This window comes from Pseudopipra pipra, chromosome 4, assembly GCF_036250125.1.
Source record: "Pseudopipra pipra isolate bDixPip1 chromosome 4, bDixPip1.hap1, whole genome shotgun sequence".
In the NCBI taxonomy this organism is placed as follows: Eukaryota; Metazoa; Chordata; class Aves; order Passeriformes; family Pipridae; genus Pseudopipra; species Pseudopipra pipra.
This window is the reverse complement of record NC_087552.1, coordinates 16,364,553-16,387,638: the sequence shown is the minus strand read 5'-3', so window position 1 is coordinate 16,387,638 and position 23,086 is coordinate 16,364,553. Positions and strand designations below refer to the sequence as shown.

The 23,086-nt window shown below is 36.3% G+C and overlaps 1 protein-coding gene across 4 annotated transcripts in view; it reads left to right on the top strand.

Moving 5' to 3' along the window:
- The window catches only part of LRBA (LPS responsive beige-like anchor protein), a 408,434-nt gene extending 387,607 nt beyond the window's left edge, over positions 1-20,827 (top strand). For all 4 annotated transcript variants that reach the window (XM_064651760.1, XM_064651761.1, XM_064651759.1 and 1 more), the window contains 4 exons: positions 9,703-9,804; positions 11,005-11,219; positions 16,918-17,069; positions 19,306-20,827. In XM_064651760.1, the coding sequence (XP_064507830.1) occupies positions 9,703-9,804; positions 11,005-11,219; positions 16,918-17,069; positions 19,306-19,396 (560 nt within the window). In that variant the 3' untranslated portion in view covers positions 19,397-20,827. The remainder of the gene's footprint in view (positions 1-9,702; positions 9,805-11,004; positions 11,220-16,917; positions 17,070-19,305) is intronic.
- Positions 20,828-23,086: the final 2,259 nt, after the last annotated feature.

Below are 23,086 nucleotides of genomic sequence, written 5' to 3'. Positions count from 1 at the left end.
TTTTGAAAAACAAAAATATTTTTAATTTAGAAATTTGATTTGCCCAAGGAAATTAAGTCCTGACTGATAAAAGTATTCAGTGCTAAGGGAAATGCAGAGTCTGTGTAACTGTATCACTACTGCTAATACTAATGGGATCTCTTCTGAGTTATTGCATTGATCTTCCACACATATGTGAATAAAACAAATTATATTACCTCTTTTATGTTAGCCCATAAAACTAGAAAATGTTACTCTCTGTATGTATCACATTTGCATCACGAGGATTAAGGGGGTGCTTTCGTTGCATAGCTTTATATTCTTTACAGGGTACTATATTCAGGTATTCTGAAGTGTGTTAGATAAATGGTTTTAGTAGTGGAGCTGTGTAGCAAGACACATGTGAATGTAAGCATGTGATTTCATAGTTAAAAAAAAATAAATTACTGTATTTAACTGAGATTCGAGAGGATTCATTGAACACTTGTACTGTTGATAAAATGTAGAATATCTTCCGCAGATGTAAATTTTAAAAATGCATAATCTTTTCAATTTTAAAATATGAAATCTCCCAAAAGACTCAAAATTTATACACCAGTTGTCTTGCAGAAGAAGTCTTGCTACTACCCAAGCTACTTTTAAAAGAAACTGGTTTTTATTTGATTTTTTTTTTTTACAGCTAGAGTTCCTAAATAAATGTTGAATACCCGCAAGACTTTTTATCAATTGACATTAACATTAAAGCTATAGTTTGAGACTAGAGAAACCATTAGTTTTTATTGTATTAGTAATCATAGCAAAAGATATCTATGTTTCATCAACTGCTACACACATTTTTCAGTTTGAAAATTCAAACTTTTTATGACTGAGTGCTTCTTCATAATTAATTGTTAGAGGGGATAATACCTGATGAGCACCTTTGTGTTGGTTGATTGAAGAATAATGTCATGGGTAATAATTTCTTTGTGCTCAGACCCACTAATCCTGTAAACTTGAATTCTATGAACATTTGCATATGTGCTTGCCTCTGTATGCAGTGAACAGTCACACTGATTTCAAGCAGGTCATATGTCTGCTGTTAACTTAGCAGCAAAAAAACCCTCTTTGCCTTTTTCCCTTGTCCTCATCTTGATTCAACCTACATCTTGATTCCCAAGTTTCTGGACTTCTATTTTCAGTTTCAAAACCAATGATAATAGATAAGATGAGGTTCCACATTTCTAAAGTATGTTTATGACATAAAAATGTATTTAGAATTCTAATGATTATTAAAAAAAAAATGGAAGTAATTTGCCTAACAGCTTCTTTTCTTAAAAAAATTAATTGGGAAGTAGTTATAAAAAGCTTACCTGTTAACATTCCATTTTGCATTTATCATGCTAAGTAGTAGGAGTATCAAAGTGTCCATAAATCAGTAATCATGTTAGTTAGTAGTGGAAATTGTGCTGTTAATGTTATTTTCTGTCAAATGGTGGTCTACCAGAATAGCTAAAAATTTGCAGAGCCTCAAAATACTAAAATATATTTGGAGTCACTGCAGCTATGAAGACAACAGTTGCTGTTCACTGGGGTCAGCCTGGTAAGAAAGAAGTGTTGCTTTATGATAGTCCAGCACTGAGAGTTTAAGAACAGTCTGCACATGCTCCTTTGGGTGCTCAACAGCACTTTTGTTTTTTACCCTGAACACATTATATTATTGTGTGAGCCCTTCTTCTTCTTGTTCTTCAAAAAAAAAGACCAGTAAATAATTCAATGTTATTTTAATATTGTTTAACTGCAGATGTAACAGATATTCTTTGTTTCTCAAAAATGGCTGGACAGTAGCAAGATGTTATATCTAAAGCAAGAGTCCTTCAGCACCATCTGCTGGCATCCAGTTGAAGATGATTTTGGTTTCCTAAGCGGTGCCTAGTAAAATATTAAAAATTAATATCTATCCACATATTTGGAAATATCTATCCACATATTTGGTGCAAAAAAAAGAGAAAGGATTTAATCTTCAGTATAATTTTTATCCTTTTTATTAAAATTGTAATGAGAAAATGCAATGTGAATTTAAGTTCAGTGTATGAAGTGAAACAGAAATAGGTCAGGAGTGTTTTGTTAAGTGGGACTGTAAAAAGAAATGGGAATACTTTTTTCTTTTTACTGGAGCTTTATTAAGCACACTATTAAATTTTTCTATTTGTGTTGTAAGTCAAATTCAGTAAAATTTATATCATAGGGAAGATCCACAAGGCTTAGAAAATATCTGTAACTATGTTTTTGAAGAGGAGTAGCAACCACTAAATATTCTTTTACCTAACAGTTATTGCATTATTTGATGTTCAGTCATGAAAGTTTAGTGGACAGAGACCCTGATGCTGTAACTGGTCTTACAGTTTCCTGTATTTTCATGGGACACCATTGTAGCCACTGCAGCAAGTACTGGGGCAATCTGCATGAGTCTAGAACAGAGCCTTAAATTCTACAGCTACAAAAGGTCACTGTCATTTCTTCTTTAAGCTGTAACACATTGATACCTCAAAGAGTTTGAGGCCTCATTCCTCTGAGTACTCTGTAAATCACAAATAAATGATGGTTCTAGCCTCCACATATTCAAACTGAAAAAAGGTGAGGTATAACAGGTGGATTAATTCTGGGATATATGGAAATCTGCAGTGATGCTGCATAAGCAATATAATTTTTTATTTGTATTATGCCAAGGAAGTCATGTCACAGATACCTATGAGGACAAGATCTTCACTGAAAAAAGCTTGCAATAGCCTTTACTGATGGTTTGGGGAGCAGTTAAATAGTCACAGTGACTTGATCCTGATGAGCATGTAAGTTTGTGTGCCATAAATACTTGGTTTGGCTAAAAGTAGGTCCTGCAATGTTAAGTGCAGCATCTGTGTCATCCATGTTTTCAACTGGCTAAGAGAGATTGTGTTTCAGGATTTGTCAATCAGAGTAAGTAATTGCAAGTAGCATTTGTAGAGCAAGTTTTGAGGCACAGACCAGATGCAGGTAAAGGAAGTGTATTTTGAGACTGGAAACAGAGAAGGAGTTCAGATTCTGCTTTGTTGGCAGCATCGAGCTTCAGGTGTTACTAAAACTAGATGTATGAAATTCCCCAGAAGGATAAGGATATTTAGTGCTTCATGATGTAATGCAGACCTTTGAGTTCCAGGAAAAAACAATGCTATATTTACAACCTGTAACTAATGGTTGATGTGGTAAAAGGAATTATATTCATATGGTAAATGAACGCAGCCTTCATGTGAACCATATGCATAGTTGTGGGATGCTTTACTAATACATCACATTTATTTACCTTATTTGGTTGCTGAGAAAAATAACCATTCAGTTCAAAGTCTATACCATGTAAGACAGAACAGAGTAATCTAGAAGATATAATTTAAAGTCTAGAATAAAATTACCATTGTAAATGTTGTAAAATTTATTTGGTCAATAAAATAATCCTAACTTGAGTAAGAAATTACTTTTAAGTGTTTCTGGATCTAGATTCTATTAACACTAGCATCACAGAGATAAGCATTAATCTGCTTAGTGCAAGAATGCTATATGTGATTAGAATTATGGCCTTCTTTGTTGAAAAATATGTGGTTTAAGAGAGTTACTTGTAAAAAGACAGCTAATTTATGTATGCTCTGAGCTTGTTGTATGCAATCAGTACTCCCAGTTACATTGAAAAGTAATGGTGGTAAGCATCTATCTAGTACAGTATAACACTGGTGCATTGGTTTGAAATTAACTTTGCAGAAACAATCAAATAGCTAAAGCATGGACTTTAAGTTATTTTAATGTAGTGTTTTAATAGGGGGGGAAATAATCAAAACCTACCAACTTGAATGGAATTCTCATACGAAACCTCTCATCTCAGATTATTTTCTGCCTGAGTTATGAAATAATATATGTGTTTCAGCTAGAGGTAAGATGACTTTTATCTAGAAACAATTCCTCAGTAGCTGCTATTTCTGACTGAAATAATTGCTTGATGAGTTTTTTCCTTTTGTCTTTATTTTTTTGTCTTTTTTTCCTTGAACTCACTAGGTAATGGTAACTATAAACCAAAAGACAGAAATATGAAGAAAATAGATTTTTGGTTTTTTAGCATAAACAAAAGAAGCCCTTTCACAAACCTGTTTTAGAACGTTATCAGACAAAAATGACAGTGTTCTAAAACTTCAAAGCTGACATTGAAGTAACAGTTTATGAAGTTGGGATGGTGCAAATATTAAATTATTAGTGTACACTGACCCTGAATATTCACCTGCAGATACTTTCTGGGGGCTTCAAAAAGCTGGTGTTCACTGGGAGGAGTCCTGCTGAATGACTTCCAGGACTTGCAGCAGATGAATCCCCAGTAAGAGTGAAATCATTCCAGAAAGCTTTGCATTCCACATGGTGTAGGAATTAAGAGACTGGGGATTATTGACTTTTGAAATCTGAATTGTAATATGCAATTCATGAAGGCCTGTTACATCTTTTTCTTTATTGTGTTTGTTTTTGGAACATAGTGAACCTCTTTTCGTGACACAACGTGTATGCAAAATCTTTTGTTCGTGCTGAATAAATGTGAGTCACTCGTTGCACAGTGTGACTGTGGGAAGTACATTAACCCTCTCTGTGTTACATTGGCTGAAACGAACTCTGCAGGATAAATCTAGTATATTTTAACCTTACTGAACAAACATATCAGCACTGTAGCATTTCCTGTGTTTTACATGTTTTGATTTTGCTTCAGGATAGAATGATACGTTTTTCAAAGATATTCCTTTTTCAGAAAAATATATAGTTGAAGTATTTTTTGCAAAACCAAAACTTGCATGTAGGCATAAGGTTGTACTTTTTGGGGTAAAATAAGTCTGAACAGATGGGGAGTAGTTTGAAGGAATAAAGAGGAAATGCTGATGGAGTGTCATGTGAAGAACCAGACAACAGTGAAGTTCCTATATAATATGAAAATATTACATTGTTACATAAAATGCATATTTACAAAGGAAAGCTTATTCAAACTGAAGTTTTAAGAATATTTCAGTAATATGGTATGGTATCACTTGAGTAAGATCTCAGTCCATCAGATAACTTTCTGTGCCAGTGAAGTGGGGTTCTAACCAGTTGGTTGTTATTTAAATGTTGACTGTTTGTGATCTGTAAATAATATTAATACACAGACTTTACATAATATTAAACAGTTATTGTTTTGTAATTAAACTCTGAAATTTGCTATATAATCCATATAGAAGCCTAGTAGCAAATTGGTTTTCTTGATTTACTTACATTTTGCTGAAAACACTTTTGTAGGTACATTTGTACTTCTCAGGTTTATTTCAAAGCTTTTGTTGTTTTCCTCAATTTTTATCATTGGAAGCAACTACAAAATTGGGAAAATTTAAAAATTAATTTTAGAAGACTTCTCTTACATGTGTAATTTGTTTTGGTTGATACATCATTCTGAGAAAATAATCACTTACTTTTGCAAGAAGGTGAAAAGATAGATTAACTGATGCTTCATTTACTTTGGATTTTATATTGACATAAAATCACATAATTAATTTGCCATTTAAAATGTCCCACAGCCTCTGCAATCATAGAATAGTAATTTAGAAATGGCTGCTTGGCTCTCTTTGACTTTTCATAATTAACTGTCTTCTCAGTATAAAACGTAAAAAGGAGCATAGCCAAATATTTTATATTTTAATGTGTTGCATAATATTATCTCTCTCATAAACAGTAGGAAGAGTATCTTGTATTTAACTGTGAGGTAAGTTTACCAGTCAGTCTTAGTTTGATTTCTTTCTAGGGGGATATCTTTTTTTCAAATGAGTTCTTGCATTTGTCTCAGCTCTTACAGCTTAGTGCTGAAAATAAAGAAAGCGGACATTTTAGGAATTTATGGATGGATTTCACATGTCATGATCCTGCTTTGTATTGTAGCATCACCAAAGCTGGAAAAGAATAGCAGAGAGAGACCCAGCAATACAAACCAATTTCTTGTTATTCAGTAAGACGTATCTTCTTCTGGATGTCATTAAACTAGAAAAAAGTTTTGACTTTGCTGTAATCCCACTGTTCCTTTTTAAACGTAGTTTCCAAACGCCTAACATTTTTTCACTGATATATCACTGTAGGCTGACATGATATCGTGTGCTCTTCTTTTATCTTCTGAAGCTTGAATTTCATGATTTAAAATGTACTTTAGTCACTTAAGTAAGGGTGATATTTTATGTTATTTTCTGTGGGAAAACAGCTTTGCAGAAATTATTTATTGGAATGTAGGAGAGTTCTTTTGAAATAATCTGAGTGGTTGCTGCAAAGGTAAAATACTCTGCCCATTACTGGAAAACAACTTTACATACACCTTCTGTGACTTAAATATATCATTGACAATGTTTGTTACAATGTGAATGTGGCATTAAGAATCTTGCAGCATTCAACTTCAAGTAGCAACCCAGTGATGGTATAGACTAAGGATATTATTATATCCTGTGCTGAGAAAAGAACATCTGTAAAACTATTGTGTCTTGGTTATTAGTGCTAGGATTTGAACTATCTTTAATTTCATTTGACTTGTTCATCTTCCTTAAGGATCTCCATAAAGATTCACTGAGTATTCTTTTCAGTTCTTAGTTAGGGTTTGCATCAGTGGTCGTAAACCTGCTTAGTGGACAAAGACTCCTTTCCCTTTGAAGTCACTTCCCCAGCTTTTCAAAAGGTCTGCAAGTCGGTTCCCCGAAAACAATTTAGAGAAGTTTGAAGTGGTGCCCCTTAAACCAGCAACAAAATAAAATTTTCTCTTTGCATTATTGAAAACCATGACAATCTTCTGAAGCAATAACAGTTTAAAAGCTTTTAAAGAAATCTGTTCTGCTCTATGACCATCTTTTAAGTTGACCCCATTATTTGGAAAATCAGAGACTTGGAAACCCCTAAATACTTGACATTCTTATCAAAGGAGTCAGCCTGACTTTTCACAAGACTCCTCTTTTACAGTATCTATTCAGGTCCTAAGTTCTTCAAAGTTACTATTCAGATTTCTTCCTTTTTTGTTTGTTTATTTTAATTAAAGTGTTTCTTTAGTACAAATATAATTCAGTAAACGATTTATACAATTTATGAAATACTGATCCTGCCACCTGTAGATTTATACTCTCTTATGTTTGAAGTCAAGTCCAAATTCTGAAAAGACTGTGAGTGTTACTTAGGTAATTTTAATTTCTGTGAACTGTGATAAATATATATACTCAGTTTCTACTTCTTGTTTTAAGAATCTTATCTCCTACATTTTAAGTGTGTAGTTACTGGCAGCTTCATGCAGGTAAAGCTTATAATGATGTAGTTGCTGTAAGCAATAAATTTACTTTGAGGATTTTGTTTATCTGTCCTTCCTAATAATTCATTCAGACATTGCTTCTCATAAGTCCTTCTAGCTCCAACATCTTACATTCATTACCTCCACTGCAACGTTGTATATTTAAAACTTCTCTGACTTCAAACGTTTCATTAATGTGTAGTACATAATTAGATTAATTCCTTGCTGGTCTGTGTGAGTATGTGTTAATGTAATTTCTGAAAGCAAAATAAAGCAATAAAACCAGAATTCTAAAATTTTGCTTACATAGGCAGCTCATTTAAAAGAAACCAAACTAACAAGACCTTTAAATGCACGAAGCTGCCTCCTTTTATGGCTTGGGGACAGCAGGGAGAAAGAATTGAATCAGCAACATTAAATTGTTACTGGATAGGAAGACTGTTATGGTTGCTGTTACCTTTCCCCCTAAAACTGCAAATTTGTGGCTTGGCTACATAGTGTTCATTTATGAATCATCCAAGGTGCCTGCCCCATGTTTGGGTGAGGAAAGTTCAATAGAGCAAGTTTGCTCTAAAAGTTTTGTGATTGTTTGTAGGATCAGCCACCTGAGAAGTACCTAAAGGTCATTAAGTCTACCCTTATGCTTCTAATTTGTTGGGAGTTTTTCCTTTGCTCGTGAACTGTCTGCCATACTTCCTGGGTTTGAGTGTGCTTTTTCAAACATTATACAAAACAAAAGCAATAGCTTTTAATGATAATTTATTAAGAGATTAGGAACAATCCAGCAAGTTGCTCCAAAGCGTTTTCAGATTTAAAATGGTGATAACTTACATGCCTATGTGTGTATATATATGCACACATACATATTTAGTGTCCATGTCTATATCTAAGAAGAAATAGATTTATTTACTTTTCAAGATTTTGTATTGTGGATATAAATTATAGATTATAATAGTAACTACAGAATAAATTAAATTTTAAAAGGTCAAAATCCTTGATTTGAGACTCTGCTGTAGATTATGAGCTTTACTAAAAACCTATTTGAATGTGGCAGCCACACAGGCATTTTGGGAGGTGATGTAAATGGTCTGACTAAAGATGTAAAATATGGAGAGTAAACTAAGCTTTTATTTATGCAAGCCCAGACACTTCTTTTCCAGAGGAGTCTCTTGCTGTACACATGCAGAGCCTGAGTATCTACCAACTTAAATATAGCTCAGTAATTTCTAAGAACACCCAGTATCACTATTGCTAGCACTCTTATGGCTCTACATGGACAGACTAATGACATTATGCTGGGTTTATCTTTTGAAAAGTTGAATCCCCTGTTTTTCAACTAAAAAAATGTTTGATTTCACCACTGCTTTATTGCCTTGTTGGTATCTCACATATCATCATTTCTCGTGAAGTGAAATTATTCCCTACTGCTTAAAAACTCATCTAAACCTTTTTGAAACTACATGATAATATTGCCCAAGATACATTCATTAGAGTTTAAATACTTTGTAGAATGCTATGAATGAGCTAATTATATGGTAACACAAAAATAACATTTTTATTTCCATGAAATGGTAGCACTCTTGAAGACGACAGTGAATAATCTGTGAGCAGAGTTATAAAACTATTTAAAGAGCTTTATAGCATTTGCTTACCCTTTCTGTGTCCCTTGACCTGGAGAGTGATTTTTTTTTTCCTTTAAACGTGCGAGTTGTACAATTTCTTGTTTCTTATTGTATTAATATATGTTTGATCACAAAGAGAACCTAAAAATATTACAGTTTGATTTGTTCTTGTTGCAGGGAAATGTCTAATAGGAGCAGGGGTAATTTAACATCAGGTTTGGGTGTTTTGTTTTTGCAAACTCATCAGAAATTCATACTGGCTGTGATCCTCCACATCTTGCAAAGGAGTAGACTTCAGGCTGATGTTTCAGCACTGTTATTAGGTTAAAATAAGATCAGTCATTGTATGTTTTACTTCATCTTTGGGCACTGAAGGTGTCTTCTCTCCACACCTGTCGTAGTCACACTTGCATTTACTTACACCTATTATAGGAAAAGGTAGTAGTTGACTTAGGCCTTTCCCTCTAGAAAATATAAATAGAGGGGGAAGCAAAAGGAGGGGAAAACACAAATATATGTGCTCCAACTTTGGTTAGTTTTACTATACACCTGACTTTTCTATTAATAAGTGCTAGTAAATGTGTAGGCTGAAGTCCTGTAGTGCACTGCTGCTGTTCTATACAGATAGTGCAGAACTACCATATGCAAACAGGGAGCATTGAAATGATTTGTAAGGAACATGAACTCAAAGAGCAAGGAAACAGAGATGCTTCAGTGATTGAAAGCAGTGATTTTGGAAATAGATTGTAACCAGGGATTGCTTTTATTGTTTTTTCATTGAAGGTGATTTTGCAACTCCTCGAGCTGTTTTGACAGGACATGACTATGAGATCACCTGTGCTGCCATTTGTGCTGAGCTTGGCCTGGTAATAAGTGGTTCAAAAGGTAAGGTATCTGTTGTCATTTCTTTCTGTTCATGAAGCTATAACCCTAATGCAAAAAGGAGTAGAGTCTTTGGTAGCAGAATTTATGAAATTTATGGTGGTTTTATTTCTAACCTTTTTTTAGTTGCTGTGGAACTTGAAACCTCTTTTTAAACATGTTAAAACTGGGAATTATTCAGACATTTATAAGAAGAGGCAACCACATCAGTTTCCCTACTGATTGCTATTTGTGTTTGTTTATCCAGTGTGTAATTGCATGTAGCATACAGATGGATATGGCTCTTGATGGCCAGGATGGTGAAGTGTGTTTGTTATGGATAACTTCTTAAAAAGGGAAGCAAAAATTAGTTTCAGGAGAAAGAGAATGTGTTGGATTGTTTGTTTGATGAAGGGTATATATACACTACTAGTAATTTTGTTCAGGCTCTTTCAGCTTGGCTGCAAAGCCTGTAATATGCCCCATTTGTGTTCTCAAAGACCTGCTTTTGGCAGGCAAATTATAAAGAATGGTGTGGATTCTATAGATAGTCTTTATCATTTTCATATTTGCTGGCCACAATTATTTCTAAACCATAAATTTCTTGGAATTAGGATCTTTCTGCTTTAGTATTTCCAAAGTACCAACACTGAGGCATTTTTTCAGAGTTGGGTATACTCACCATCTGCACCTGTGTGTGTTTCTGGTTTATGTATGTGAACTTGTGTGGCTTTTGTACAGTTCAGGTATTTGTCAAAATATTTTAAAAAGCAAATATTTAGTGGATCACATATTAATTAAAATCTTAATATGTGAATATACACTTTTAGAATACCTACATATGTAAATTGATTCCACTTAGCTCTGTGTGTCTTTGTGTTTTGAAAATCTCATTTTAAGATTTTAGTACATTTAATTTTGTGCGCTCAAAATTAACTACGACTAGTTTTAAAAGAAAATCCACACAAGAAAATCTGCTAGGTCTCTAGCTGGTTTTGATAGGTGCTCTAAAATACCTTAATACAAAGTCTTTAAGGGATAAGCTGTTCATCTTACCCTCTGGCACCCTTAAAGTCATAGGCAATCCATTTAAACATGGTAAAAACCATTATATTGTATTATAGTAGTGATTATTTAAGTAGAAGTCATTACTTATTATTTGATATATGAGGTCTTTATGTGAGCATGTAAATCAATAACTAGAATTTTATTCTGTCTCATTAGAAGGACCATGTCTCATACATTCTATGAATGGAGATCTACTGAGGACATTAGAAGGTCCTGAAAGATTACAAGGTCCTGAAAACTGCCTGAGACCAAAACTTATTCAAGCTTCAAGAGAAGGCCACTGTGTCATATATTATGAAAATGGCCTCTTCTGTGTGTTCAGTGTGAACGGGAGACTGCAAGCCACCATGGAAACAGAGGACAAGATAAGGGTGAGTGTCCTCAAATATGTGCTAAGGACTGTCAGGTCCAGTATCAGGAAAAGCTATCCATGTTGGAGCTGTGTGGAGACTCTTTTCTATAGCCAGACTGTAAATACATGGCACTAGACCATTACAGCAGTATTCTGAAAAAAATTAAGGGGGCCATATGCTCCTAATAGCATTAGGAGGATTTTTACAGTTTTGATTGTAAAATAACTCTGTTCATAAAGTAAGGAATACCGTGTAGGCATTTCCTTGAACTGAAGAATACAAACATTACTAATTGCTGACCAGGAGAGGCTGGGCTGTGTCTTTACTTTTGAGTCTGAAGGCAGGAGGCCATTGGGCAGGCTGTTTTGGATGTTAGCTTTACCTTTTTTTGGCATCTCTGGCTACATTCCCTCATCTTAGTTCAGATAGCATGTGTTGTGCTGAGCTTCAGGAAGTTTATAGGCATATGTCTATATTTCAACTCCTTAGCCCTTTGGCATTTGCTGGACAGGCAGCTAAGTTCCACATCTTTAGCTGCAAGAGACGTGGAGCAAGTCCAAAACTATGCAGGAGGCATTTTAAGCTTATGGTTTTATGAAAATTATTTTATACTACAAAATGCAGGTCTCTTGACAGTTCCTATGAAATAGTACCTATGAAGCAGAGCAGAAGCTGCCAGCTATACTACAGTTAAGCAGAAATGTCAAAAGAATACTTTCCTTGAATTAAAAATATTCCTACTTCTTCCTTGAATGAGAAGTAAGGGAAAGGGAAAGAAAAAGAATGAACAAGCATTGCCAAATCTGCTAGAAAGCGGCAGAAGGCAGCAGAGGCATGAAACAAGATCATATTTCTGGGTCAGCGTTCAGGCTGCCTGAGTTAAAGTTATGGTCTCTGTGCCAGTAGTCGTGGTCTGAGAGGCACAGAATCACAGAAAGGTTGAGGTTGGAAGGGACCTCTAAAGATTATATCATCCAGCCCTCCTCCTCAAGCATGTCCAGGTGGCTTCTGAGTGTCTCCAGGGATGGAGATATTCTACAGCCTCTCTGGGCAACCAAGCCAGTGCTCAGTCATCCTCACAGTAAAGAAGTGTTTTCTATATAAAAAACTGTTTAAAAATTTAACATCAGCAAGAGGAGGCTTTTGTTGTTCCAAGCACATAGCAGTACTACACCTTCAAGCTGACTTTGATAATCTGATGGAAGATCCCAGGAACTCAGCTGCTGGGATTTCCAGCGTTCTCTTGAGTTGAAAACTCTCAAAAGTTTTTCCTTTATTTGGATTTCACATTTCGGGAAGAAAATGCCTCTTTGCCCTTGTGTTTACAGCATTATTGACATTCTTTCAGCTGTTGTGCAAAATTAAGCATTTTTAAATTTGCATCAGTTCTTTTCTTGACTCTATCCATGCTAATTCTTGAGATGGAAGAATGTGTCAGTGTATTTGAAAGAATTTTGATCTTCATTATTTCCATTTTATAATTTACATGGAACAGTGAATGCTTTTTCAGCACCGAAGTTTCCAGTGTAATTCAGTATATTCCAGTTAAAACCTTCTAAAAGTCTGTCATGCTCCGTTAATCCAGTATTCCTATGTTTTCAAAGTGTCAGATATGTTGGTGGTGGAATATGCAGAAATAACTCTCTGCTAGGTCTGTTTTCCATAGTGAGTGTGCAGTCTGCAGGGGTGAGAGGGCATTCCATCTTTGCATGCTGTGGCAGCCTCAAGTGCAGATTTGAGGCTGGGGAAATGAAGTAGGAATGTGTATATTTCTGTCCCAAGACATTTTTCCAAATTAATGTAGATTTTTGCATCTGTTCTCTGAAATTGTACCTTTGGCTGTCCTCGTACAAATGCTTCTGAGGTTTTCAGCCTACCCTTCATCCCAGTTCTTGCCATAAAGCAAGAACATATCACAGTGTTTTCTCTTTTTACATTAATAATGTTGATAATCTGTCACTTTCAGTTGTGATTATGTTGTCAGCTAGGCCAGCAAATCTGTAAAATATCTAGAACTCCCTTGCCGGCTAAAACAATTTCTGTAGTGTTTCAGTCAGTACCCACAGCTTTAGGAATGTTGCTAGAGGCGATGGAAGTTCTTTCTCTCTGTGGGCCAGAATTACGTTTGTACAGGGGTTTGGGTTTTATTTTGTTTTGTTTTGTTTTCTTTCTCTCCCAGTGGTCCCAGCTGAGCTTTACGCTTAAACAACCTACAGCGTCTTTCCCAGTGCTTCTGCACTATATCATCTTAGAAGGCGAGTGGCAACTGCATGATTAAAGTGGGGCATTTAAAATGAATAGCACCTACCCATGGGCTGTGCCGACAAACACTTTTCCTTGGCTTTTGCTTGAGGAGGATGAAAAAGGGAAGGAAAAGGTCATAAGTGTTGAATCTGTAATGTAACATTCACAGTTTCTGTTTCCCTCTGTCATTATGGGCCAGTATTTCAGACCGTTATTGGCGAAACTAGCAGTTTTCAATAGTGATGTTTGGATCAACATTCTGATTTTCCTTCTTGTATTCTTGGGCTAGAAAACTGCTAGAAAAATTTCAGATGCTCTGGGGAAATTCAGGGTCTAATCAATGCCTTCCACCTGTTTTTGTTTTAAATACTGTATTGCTCGGCGGAGCTTAGGCATATCACAGTACATCTACCATGTAGTGTTTAGATATCTTAATGAATAACTTAACTCTAAATAGTCTGCTTGTTCTGAGAAGCAAAGTTATTTTACCCTAAGCAAAGGCTGTATGCTGTTTCACCCAGAGGAACCAATTTATTTTCCTTTCATGAGTCTGTTTTGAAATGTGGAAGTGCCCACAAGACTCCTGCTGCTGTAAGCCAGGGCTGTCACAGTGTCAGCTCTGCCTTTTTACAAAGCACTGCCTTTCAAAAACCCGAAACGTTAAAAGGGATTTGTGCAAAGTTTTGAGACTTTCCAAGGAAATACAAGTCAGAAATGCAGCTTTTAGAACGTTGCTGAAATTGTGCGCTTTGGGGATTATTTGAGAGTCTGAAGCTCGTGTTGTGAGGAAGATTAGTTGCAGAGTTGTTCCAGTTTCATAGCTAGTAGAATTGTAGATAAACTACGCTGGGGAAAAGCAGAACAGTAAAATTGATTCATGTCATCTTCTATACCAGTTGGAGTACTTGGGAGTAAAAGCATCCTTTTGTTTGTTAAATCTTGGAGGGCATATCATGAAACTGAAATGTTGACAGGGTGACCTTTTTCTTCCATTCATTCATTCCTTCCTTCATTCATATATATGTGTATATATATATATATAGGCAAGTGGCTGAGAAATTTATTAATAGACAATAAAACTAAATAAATCAACATCTTGTCTTCCTGACAAGCCAATGACTTAGTAAAATTGCATAGGTATTAGTAAGGGTTCAAAGCCTATACTTTATGTAATCAAAAGATCACAAACCCCATTGGATCTTGCAGGTAGTGGAAGAGTTAAAAGATTAATGGGTTTAATTTGCCTTTTAATATAGCATTTCTTCAGTAAAAGCCTCAAGTATAAAATTCAAGTGAACCATGACCATAAGGTTAATGGATTTTCATCAGCTGAATTTTATAAGTGTAGCAAATAATTATTTGTCACGGTCTTCATTGCAATTTGAAAATACCCTTAGGAGACTGCCATTGCTATAGAGAAGAAAACCACCCCATATTGATTTTTGCTTCTAATGAATAATCTCTTTCATAATTACGTGTGGTATGTTAGATCTCATGATCATCTACTCAGCGCCTGCAAGTTCTACATAGTTTTCACAGTCATGTCAGTTTGTTTTCTACGTCTTTCTGAGTTACTCTACTTTTCTAAGATGGCCTCTAAATTACTGTTTTCAGGCTCCTTGAGTCTGTGCTCTGGGAGGTGCTTCCCATGTTTTTGTAGGCTGATAAAAACAATCACAGAAGCAATTTATGGTTGGAACATTTGTTTCTTGGGGGAGAGAAGCATCAGCTCAGCATACTCAACTCTAGCCTTGGTTAGTATTTAGTTTTTCATACTTAGATATGGTTGGAAAAATATGCTTTATTGTGTCCAAATTTACATGTATGTCTTGTCATCGTAATTCAAAACACAGCTGGAATAGTTTTATCATCCTTTTTTTTTTCTGTTCAGTGTTGTATTTTGTTTACAGTATGCATTTGTATTTCAATTACATTCCTTTTAAAGTTACTGTGTGAAATAAAATTCTAGCAATGTGATTCATTCTGATTACTTGGGAGTTGTTGCAGTAAACACTCAAAATTTATAACATAATATAGAAACTCTATCTTAATCTAAGTGTTGCACATCATATAATTCTTAAAGAATGTATTTGGCATCATAGTAATAGAGTACAGCAATACAAAAATACAGATGTGCAATATGTCTGACTTCAGTTATTGCTGTTCATGGAGCAGTATCTTACACACACTGTATATTTTGGTTTCTAGGCTTGTCAGCAGTCTGTATAAACACTTCAATGTTGCATGAACGTAATGTCTTTGTGTTTTAGCTTCTCTCATTTTTTTCTGGGGCAGGCACTATAAATTCTGTATGTTAAAAAAACCCCAAAACTTCCTTTTCCTGAGGAATTTAAAATCACAATATGTAGCAGGTTTTTGCATATGGCAAAACTGTAGAAGCAGAGACTGCAAGTGCCAAAATACTTGCAGACTTCAGCAGAGATGTTTGCAAGGCCCTATCTTCAGTTCTTTCTACTGTTTCCTAAATTTAAATCTTTGAGCTGGAATTTTGCTTATACACTATCATCTTGAGGCAATTTCCTTGCCTTCCAGTGACAATGTTTTAGTTAAAGTGGATCAACCTGTTTGTAGAACGTGTGTATTTGGAATTTAAAAGCCGTTGCTCTGAATATCCTCTATTCTTACATCATTCTATTGAAAAGTTGGGTCAGGGAGCTGAAATTTATCATGGATAAGTTATGGTGTGAAGAGTGTGTATTTTGTTGAAAGGCTACCCAGATTTATTTTTATGTATGGTGATTTTTCCAACAGCACACAAGAAATACCAAAATAGATTGAAGACTTCTGTTTCAAGAAATTTCACTCTGAAACCCAAAGATACCCCATCTTTCTCCATGATCTGGATCCCAAATAAAGATTTCAAGTGTAGATTTGCTATCAGTCCCCATGATGCATACAAAATCAGGGTATAAGCCATTGAATTTGTCATAGGCAGTTTCAGGATGGATGATGAAAGGAAACACCGTGTCTCTTAAGAGAGGTGGATCACTATTTTATTAATCCAGAGCAGGAATCTAAAAATGCTGGTCTAAATTAATTCTAGTGATTTGTATAACATTTTGGTTCTCTTCAGCAGTCAGCCTCTGCTAGGATAGTATTAAGACCCTTGGGGGAATGCCAGTGCTGCTGGGTCTTGTAAATCTAGCTAATTAGAAGAGTAAATTTCTTTAGCTGACCTGATATTAGATCTTTGGAATATGGAGTAAATCACAGGTCAGGTAAAACTCAGCTAGTGACATCTAATGTATTAAAGAGATTTGTGCATAATAACTGGGTAAATAACTGCTGGGTAAAATAATATAACAATAATGTTGCTTCCCAAAAGCTTGTATTGATATGATGTTGTATTGGATCTTCAGCTGTCAATATGAAACCTTTTATTGAAAGTAAAAGTGGGGGAGTTAGAGCAACACATATTTATCTGACAAATATCCATGTGATTTCCCCTTAGGCAATTCAGCTGAGTCGAGATGGACAGTATCTGCTTACAGGTGGAGACAATGGAGTTGTCATGGTGTGGCAGATATGGGACCTCAAGCAGCTTTTTGCTTACCCAGGGTGTGATGCTGGAATCCGATCCATGGCCCTGTCATATGACCAAAGGTGAGAGCAAAGCCTGGTCTGGACAAGAATTTTGGAGAATACATGCTTACAATTAAATTGCATTTCTGTTTTTCTTCCAGTTTTGATTTTCTGTGGGTCACAGGTCCTGGTGATTATCTTGAGAATTCTGTGCTTGCATAAGTTTTTTTTTCCTAACATGTCATATTTAGGGCAGATAATATTTTTCAGGATTTTAGCTCTTGGGGGAATGAAGAGAGAGATCCAAGAAATCTTATTTGGCAGACTTTCAAGATAGGTTGAGTTATTGGCCTGGGCCAATGTAGAGTGTGGGTCACATGGAGGTGGAAGGTTACATGTGTGCTTTCATCTCTCTTCTTTCACGTATGATACAAATCACGTTCCTAATTCCAGACCTTTATGTTAAAAATAGAGCAGTTAGAATAGTTGCACACCAAGATTCCCTCCAAACATCCATGTATTTGCTAAAGCAAAGAGTAATTCTGATTTCTAGACAATTTATTTTATCTACATACATCATGAAGCTTTTTGAAGACTCCTACTGAAGGTGGCCAGTGAGTATTTTCGCTGCAGTTTTGCATCACACTTTCCGGTGCATCTGTACAGTGCTTCTGTGTTTTTGTCACAAAAACAGTGTTTGTTTATAAGATGGATGTTTACCATCTCGTTTGTACACTTTTAGCTTTCAGGCTGGAATTTTATTTGCTTTGGTGTATTAGTGGTGCTCCTGTGTACTTTTCAAGCAGATTTGGCTCCTAAATCCCGTAGGAATGTCTACACTGTGCAGTAAAGCATATTGCTGAGGCTTTTAACCTTGCACTTACTGAAATCCATACTGAATGGTTTAAAATTTTTGACTAAATTTCTAAAACTTAGCTAAAATGAACTTCAAAAAAAATCCAAGCCAGGAAAACCTGTGAACTTCAATGAAACATTGAACAGCTTTCATTTTCCATTAAAAAAGCCTCTGCTGTTAAATATATTTCAAAAACTGGAGTTACAGCTGTTGAACGTCAGACCTCTGAGATGTATAAAATTTTGCATTTAGAGAATCTTTAAACTGTAATTTATGGCATGTTAATAAACTGAAATCTAACATGGAAATATATAAATTTATTCATGAGCTCAAGTTAGGAACCTATTCACTTCTGGTTTGAAGACAAGGACACTCAGAAGAGATCTACTCAGAGTAATTTACTGAGTAATTTTACATAATTGCTCAGCATTATTTATTTGGTATGCATAAATATGTGTGTTTGAGAGTGTGTAAAAAGACACTTTAACCTAATAGAAAAAGAATCAGAATAGTGCTCTTGAAATGAAATGCTGCCATACTATCAAAATGCAATGTTTTGATGATCATCTATTCAGTCTTTGTTTTGAAGGAAAAATCGCAGCTTTTTACTCTGAATTTTTTAATTCTGAGGCTTTTTTCCTGAGGTGCCAGAATTTTATACATCCCTACACTTCTGATTTTTGTAATACTTTAATGAGACAGTAGAGAAGAAAATGTAGAAACTCCTGTAATTGTGTGCTGTGTCAGGGTCATGGCTTTTCAAATATGTCTAATGATCTCTAGTAGTAGGCCAAGGGAAGGAATTTAGAAAGAAAGACTGCCTCAGTGGGAAAGCACAGTGATTGCTTTCAGGAGCTTCCAAAACAATAAAAGCCTTCAGATCACTTTCAAACTCAAACACTAATATTTCCAACTCAAGGCCTGTGCCCACATCCAGTTCCTTCATGTAGATGTGCTTCACTGAGGGAGCCGAAACTGAAATGAACACTTCTAGCTTTCCTTCACTTTGGTGCTTCAGCAGGGCTTCATCCCACTCCAATATCCCTAAAAACCAAACCAAGCCAGCCAAGAAATAATCCTGGCAAATCTGAAGTGGCCTTTCAGGACAGTGATGCTGGTGAACAGTTCTGTTGTCTAACTCTCAACCATAGCTTCAGGCTGACCATAAAAACTGTTGCATGTTGTTTTGTACTCTCTGTGATCCATAAGCCTGCCAGAGGTGCTGAGGATGGCAGTTTTATTCAAATCCAGCTTTCTGAAGTTCTTGGAAGGCCAAGATGGGAGCTCCTAAAGCCTGAGTTTTCTGATCTGTGAGCACTTCTAGCTCCAGCTGTCTTCGGTGGAAACTGGTCGCGTCCTCAGGGTTCTTGGGCCTAGACTGATGTAAATCCTCAGGGTTTTGACTCATATACCTGACCATGAGGTGGTTCACTAACCAGTGTGCTCCTGTGCTTTCCTCAGGTGCATAATGACTGGCATGGCATCCGGGAGCATCGTGGTTTTCTACAATGACTTCAATCGTTGGCACCACGAGTATCAAACCAGATACTGATCCTCACAGCGACCGACACGAGCACTGACATGGGCAGCTGTGTCAGAAGGGAACTGAACACAGCACGCCTCTCTTGGTGTCGAGCCACATGGTTCCTTTATAAATAGTTATATTACATCTGAATGTAACTTAAATTTGCTGGAAGAAGCAACCTATTTTTTAAAGTTAATTGCTATTTTTGTAGACCTCGCTTGACTTTTTTGGGGGAAGGGCAAAGAAGCAGAAAAACAGCTGCTGGGTTCTGTAGTTAAAAATCTATATTTTTAGTCACAAGGAGAAGTCTATTTTGATCCCTGTATGTAAACAAAACCTAAAGTAAAGATGGTTAAAACTCACGTTCTAGTTATATTATGAAGAAGCAGATTTTCCATCTGAAGCTTTATCTATAACCTTGAGGAATATATGATTTTAACATAATGGAAATGAATTACGATATTTGGGGAATTTTAATCTGTTCTATCTGTACCACACTTTGTCTTGTACTTTTCCAAATGATTGTACTACATCAGCACTGAAGTTTCTGGGAATCAAGGGGTAATATTTAAATTATGGTTAATGTAATTTTAAACTTTGCAAATCATTTCCATCAGTGTTACTATTCAAGCATGTTTCTAGGCCTAGGCAATTAGTTCTTTTTTTTAGTTGTATGTTTTGTGCATTTAAGAGAGAGAAATCAGGAATGGAGTTTGTGTGTGAATCCTTTTAGTTGCTATCTGGCATCTCCTTCAAAGCACACCAAAATGTGGATTGTTCCTCAAAATCAGAAAGGCTGTTTTGAAGACTTTAAAGTAGAAGCTGTCAGAGGCAGGTATTTTTTAGTAGGTGAGGTGCAAATTCCAAAGCACACCTCTGCTGGTGGACTGTGAAAGCACTGAGGTGCTTGCTGGAGCATGGCCCCCATACAGCAGCAGAAGTACTAGACTTGCAGGTGACTTACTTTCTTTTTTTCCCCTCAGAATTTGCCCCTGCAATACTGTAGCACATGCCATGTTCCTTTTCTGCATATAGCAACGATGTCTTTCATGTTTTGCTATCACCAAATCCAGCCAGATCCTGCCCAGTCATATTAAATTACCTCTTTCTTTTAGGATATGAAAAATAATTTATACTAAGGAACAATAAGTTATTTTGGTGTTGCACAAATCTACTTTTCTACAAGATTGCTGTGCAGAACTCTGTGAAAATATTTGTGAAAAGAACTGTTATTGTTTTGTAAGTCTGTATTGCATAAAAATCTTCTTTGTATGTTGTGATCTATATGAGTTGAAATTTACATTCCATATCTGTATTGATACATACATTTCTCCAGCTGCCTACTAGAGCAGTTCCTGGTTTTTCTAAGCATTTAATTACTATCTCTTTCAGTAAAGATTTGGAATGAGAAAATTCAGTTTGAGTGAAGAAATTAAATAAAATTACATTTGTAATTGAGGGCTTCAGTGCAGTACTGGGTTCTTGTGATTCCACGGTATATTCCCAACAGAGGAGAAAGGTGTCACAGCTAATGCATTTAATGTACTCTTGGTGCTTATGAAATGCTGACCAAGTTTTCTGTGCTTGCTACGTTTTCATACGGAGGTGGTTATGGTGATATCAGTAGAGTTACATTTTTATGTTTTGTGTAGCAGAATGTGATGTGATTAAGCAAAGACTGTAGTAAGTGCCCAGTGTACCAAGCAATAACATTTGCTATGCAAAACTTGTACTGCACAGTTCTTTCAGTTCAACAACATTCATAGCCTCATATCAGAAGAGTCTGAGGGGTAATTGGTATGCTCTTGAAGTGCAACTTGCATTTGTTTGAAGCCAGTGGTAGATTTCCTAGGCTGGGTGGAGGGGAAAAAACAAACCAGCAAAGGTGTATTTTGCCAAATGGAAATCCTGAATATCTTCTCTTTCTGATTTCCCGCTGACTTAGGAAACACTTTTATTATTGAGAGAAATAATAGTTTCTGATCTTAGAGACAAAATATTTCATAGGGCATTGATTTGGCAGATTGCTTGTTTCAGAAAGGGCCCTATTTGATCATGAGCTGCTTTCCCAAACTGAAAGCACAACTGTACCTGTGTGTGTTGTCCCGAGTTGCATCCAGCCACTGTGATGGCATGACCACTCCGTGGGGAAGCAGCAGCTGGTGCAGCCTGGTGTCCTGCATATTGATTGCTGCAGCCCTTCTGTGGGAAAGGACATCTTCACCTTCTCTGGAGCAGGCCTATGAGGACACCCCCATTCTGGACTGCTTTGGTGAGTAGGACATGCCCCTCCTTCCATAGATAAGCCCACATACCCTCAGGGGATCCAGGTGTGCACTTGGGATCTCAGCTTTGGCTGAACTAGTCCACGTCGTGCTGTTTGTGGTGAGATAGCAAAGCAGGGTTAAATTTGCAACTATTCAGGTATTTGTTAGTCTGTTCAGGGCAGCACCTGTGTTGCATGGATTGCCTGAAACCTGCTTAATCAGCAGGTGCCAGGCATTAACCTGCAGCTGGGCCTCATTTGGCTGTTATTTGCAGAATATTCCTGAAAAGAGGGACTGACTTCTCTCCTCAAATGCAGAGAGAGCATTTATGAGAAGCATTTCTTTATGTGACAGTCTGGGCTTTCTTCTGTTTTGGTAAGTTCAGAGGGACCAGCTGTCAGCTGGATTTTATGGGAGGTGCTCTGGAAAGTAGCATTTGCTGCTGCTGAGAGTCAGGGTGGTCAGAGAGTCAGGGAGTCAGCAGCAGTGCTGCACTTTGGTTTGTGGAGAAGTACTTGGCAGAAGTATCTTGAAACCCCTTCTATTTTGTGAAAATTTCTGATAGAAACGCCGTAGGATCTGGCAAGAGGTGATGGGGTGGTGAGGGTGGGGGTTTCTCTGAAGGAAGCTTGTGTTGTGGTGCTACTACAAGCAGAGGGAAATGAATGCCATGAGACTTCTGAGAATATTTCTGCAGTTGTTGGCTATGTTGTGCTGTGTGTTATGAGAAACCCTCTACACCTGAAAGGGAGCTTCTTGCAAGGTGTATGGATCTGTTACTGTTTCTGCCCTGACACCCTATTGTTAGTCCGCCAACTATCTGCAGCACTTATACCTGATAAAGATTCCTGCTCTGCTGATTTAGCAGTCAGCACAATAAATGTCCAGAAGAGCTAAGGTAATGGGAAATTAATTTTATTGTAGCTTTAGTCAGGACATGATTGCTGTTAGATATATTGAGTAAGAATGGCCTAGATATAGTGACTGTCCAGATTGTAGCTTTTCCATTTTATGTCCTAATATTCACAGAGATTTAAGTGTGTTTGTGGTGTGGCATCTCTGTTTTGCTTTCTCTTTCTCCCAAAAGTAATTCAAAAGGAGTAAAGATGACTATATTGTTCTTGAGAAACTGGTTTTATCCTCATTAAATAAACCCAGAGATGGGCTGTTTGTGTAACACTTGAGCCACTCGCTTGGATTTACCACATGATCCAACATCACATGAAATCCAAAATAGTTTAATTCTATGCAGAACCAACCCAAGATCTTCAGTAAACTAATGCAGTTAATGATGACCAAAATAATTTGGACTGGAATTTGAATAGGAATTTGAACCCTGTTTTGGTGAGCATAGAGGCAGTGGTGTAACACATGACTGCTTCCTAGCTAACAGTTTTTTATTTCAAATTGATCAAAACCGATTAAATTTCCTCAAATTGATTGAGGAAAC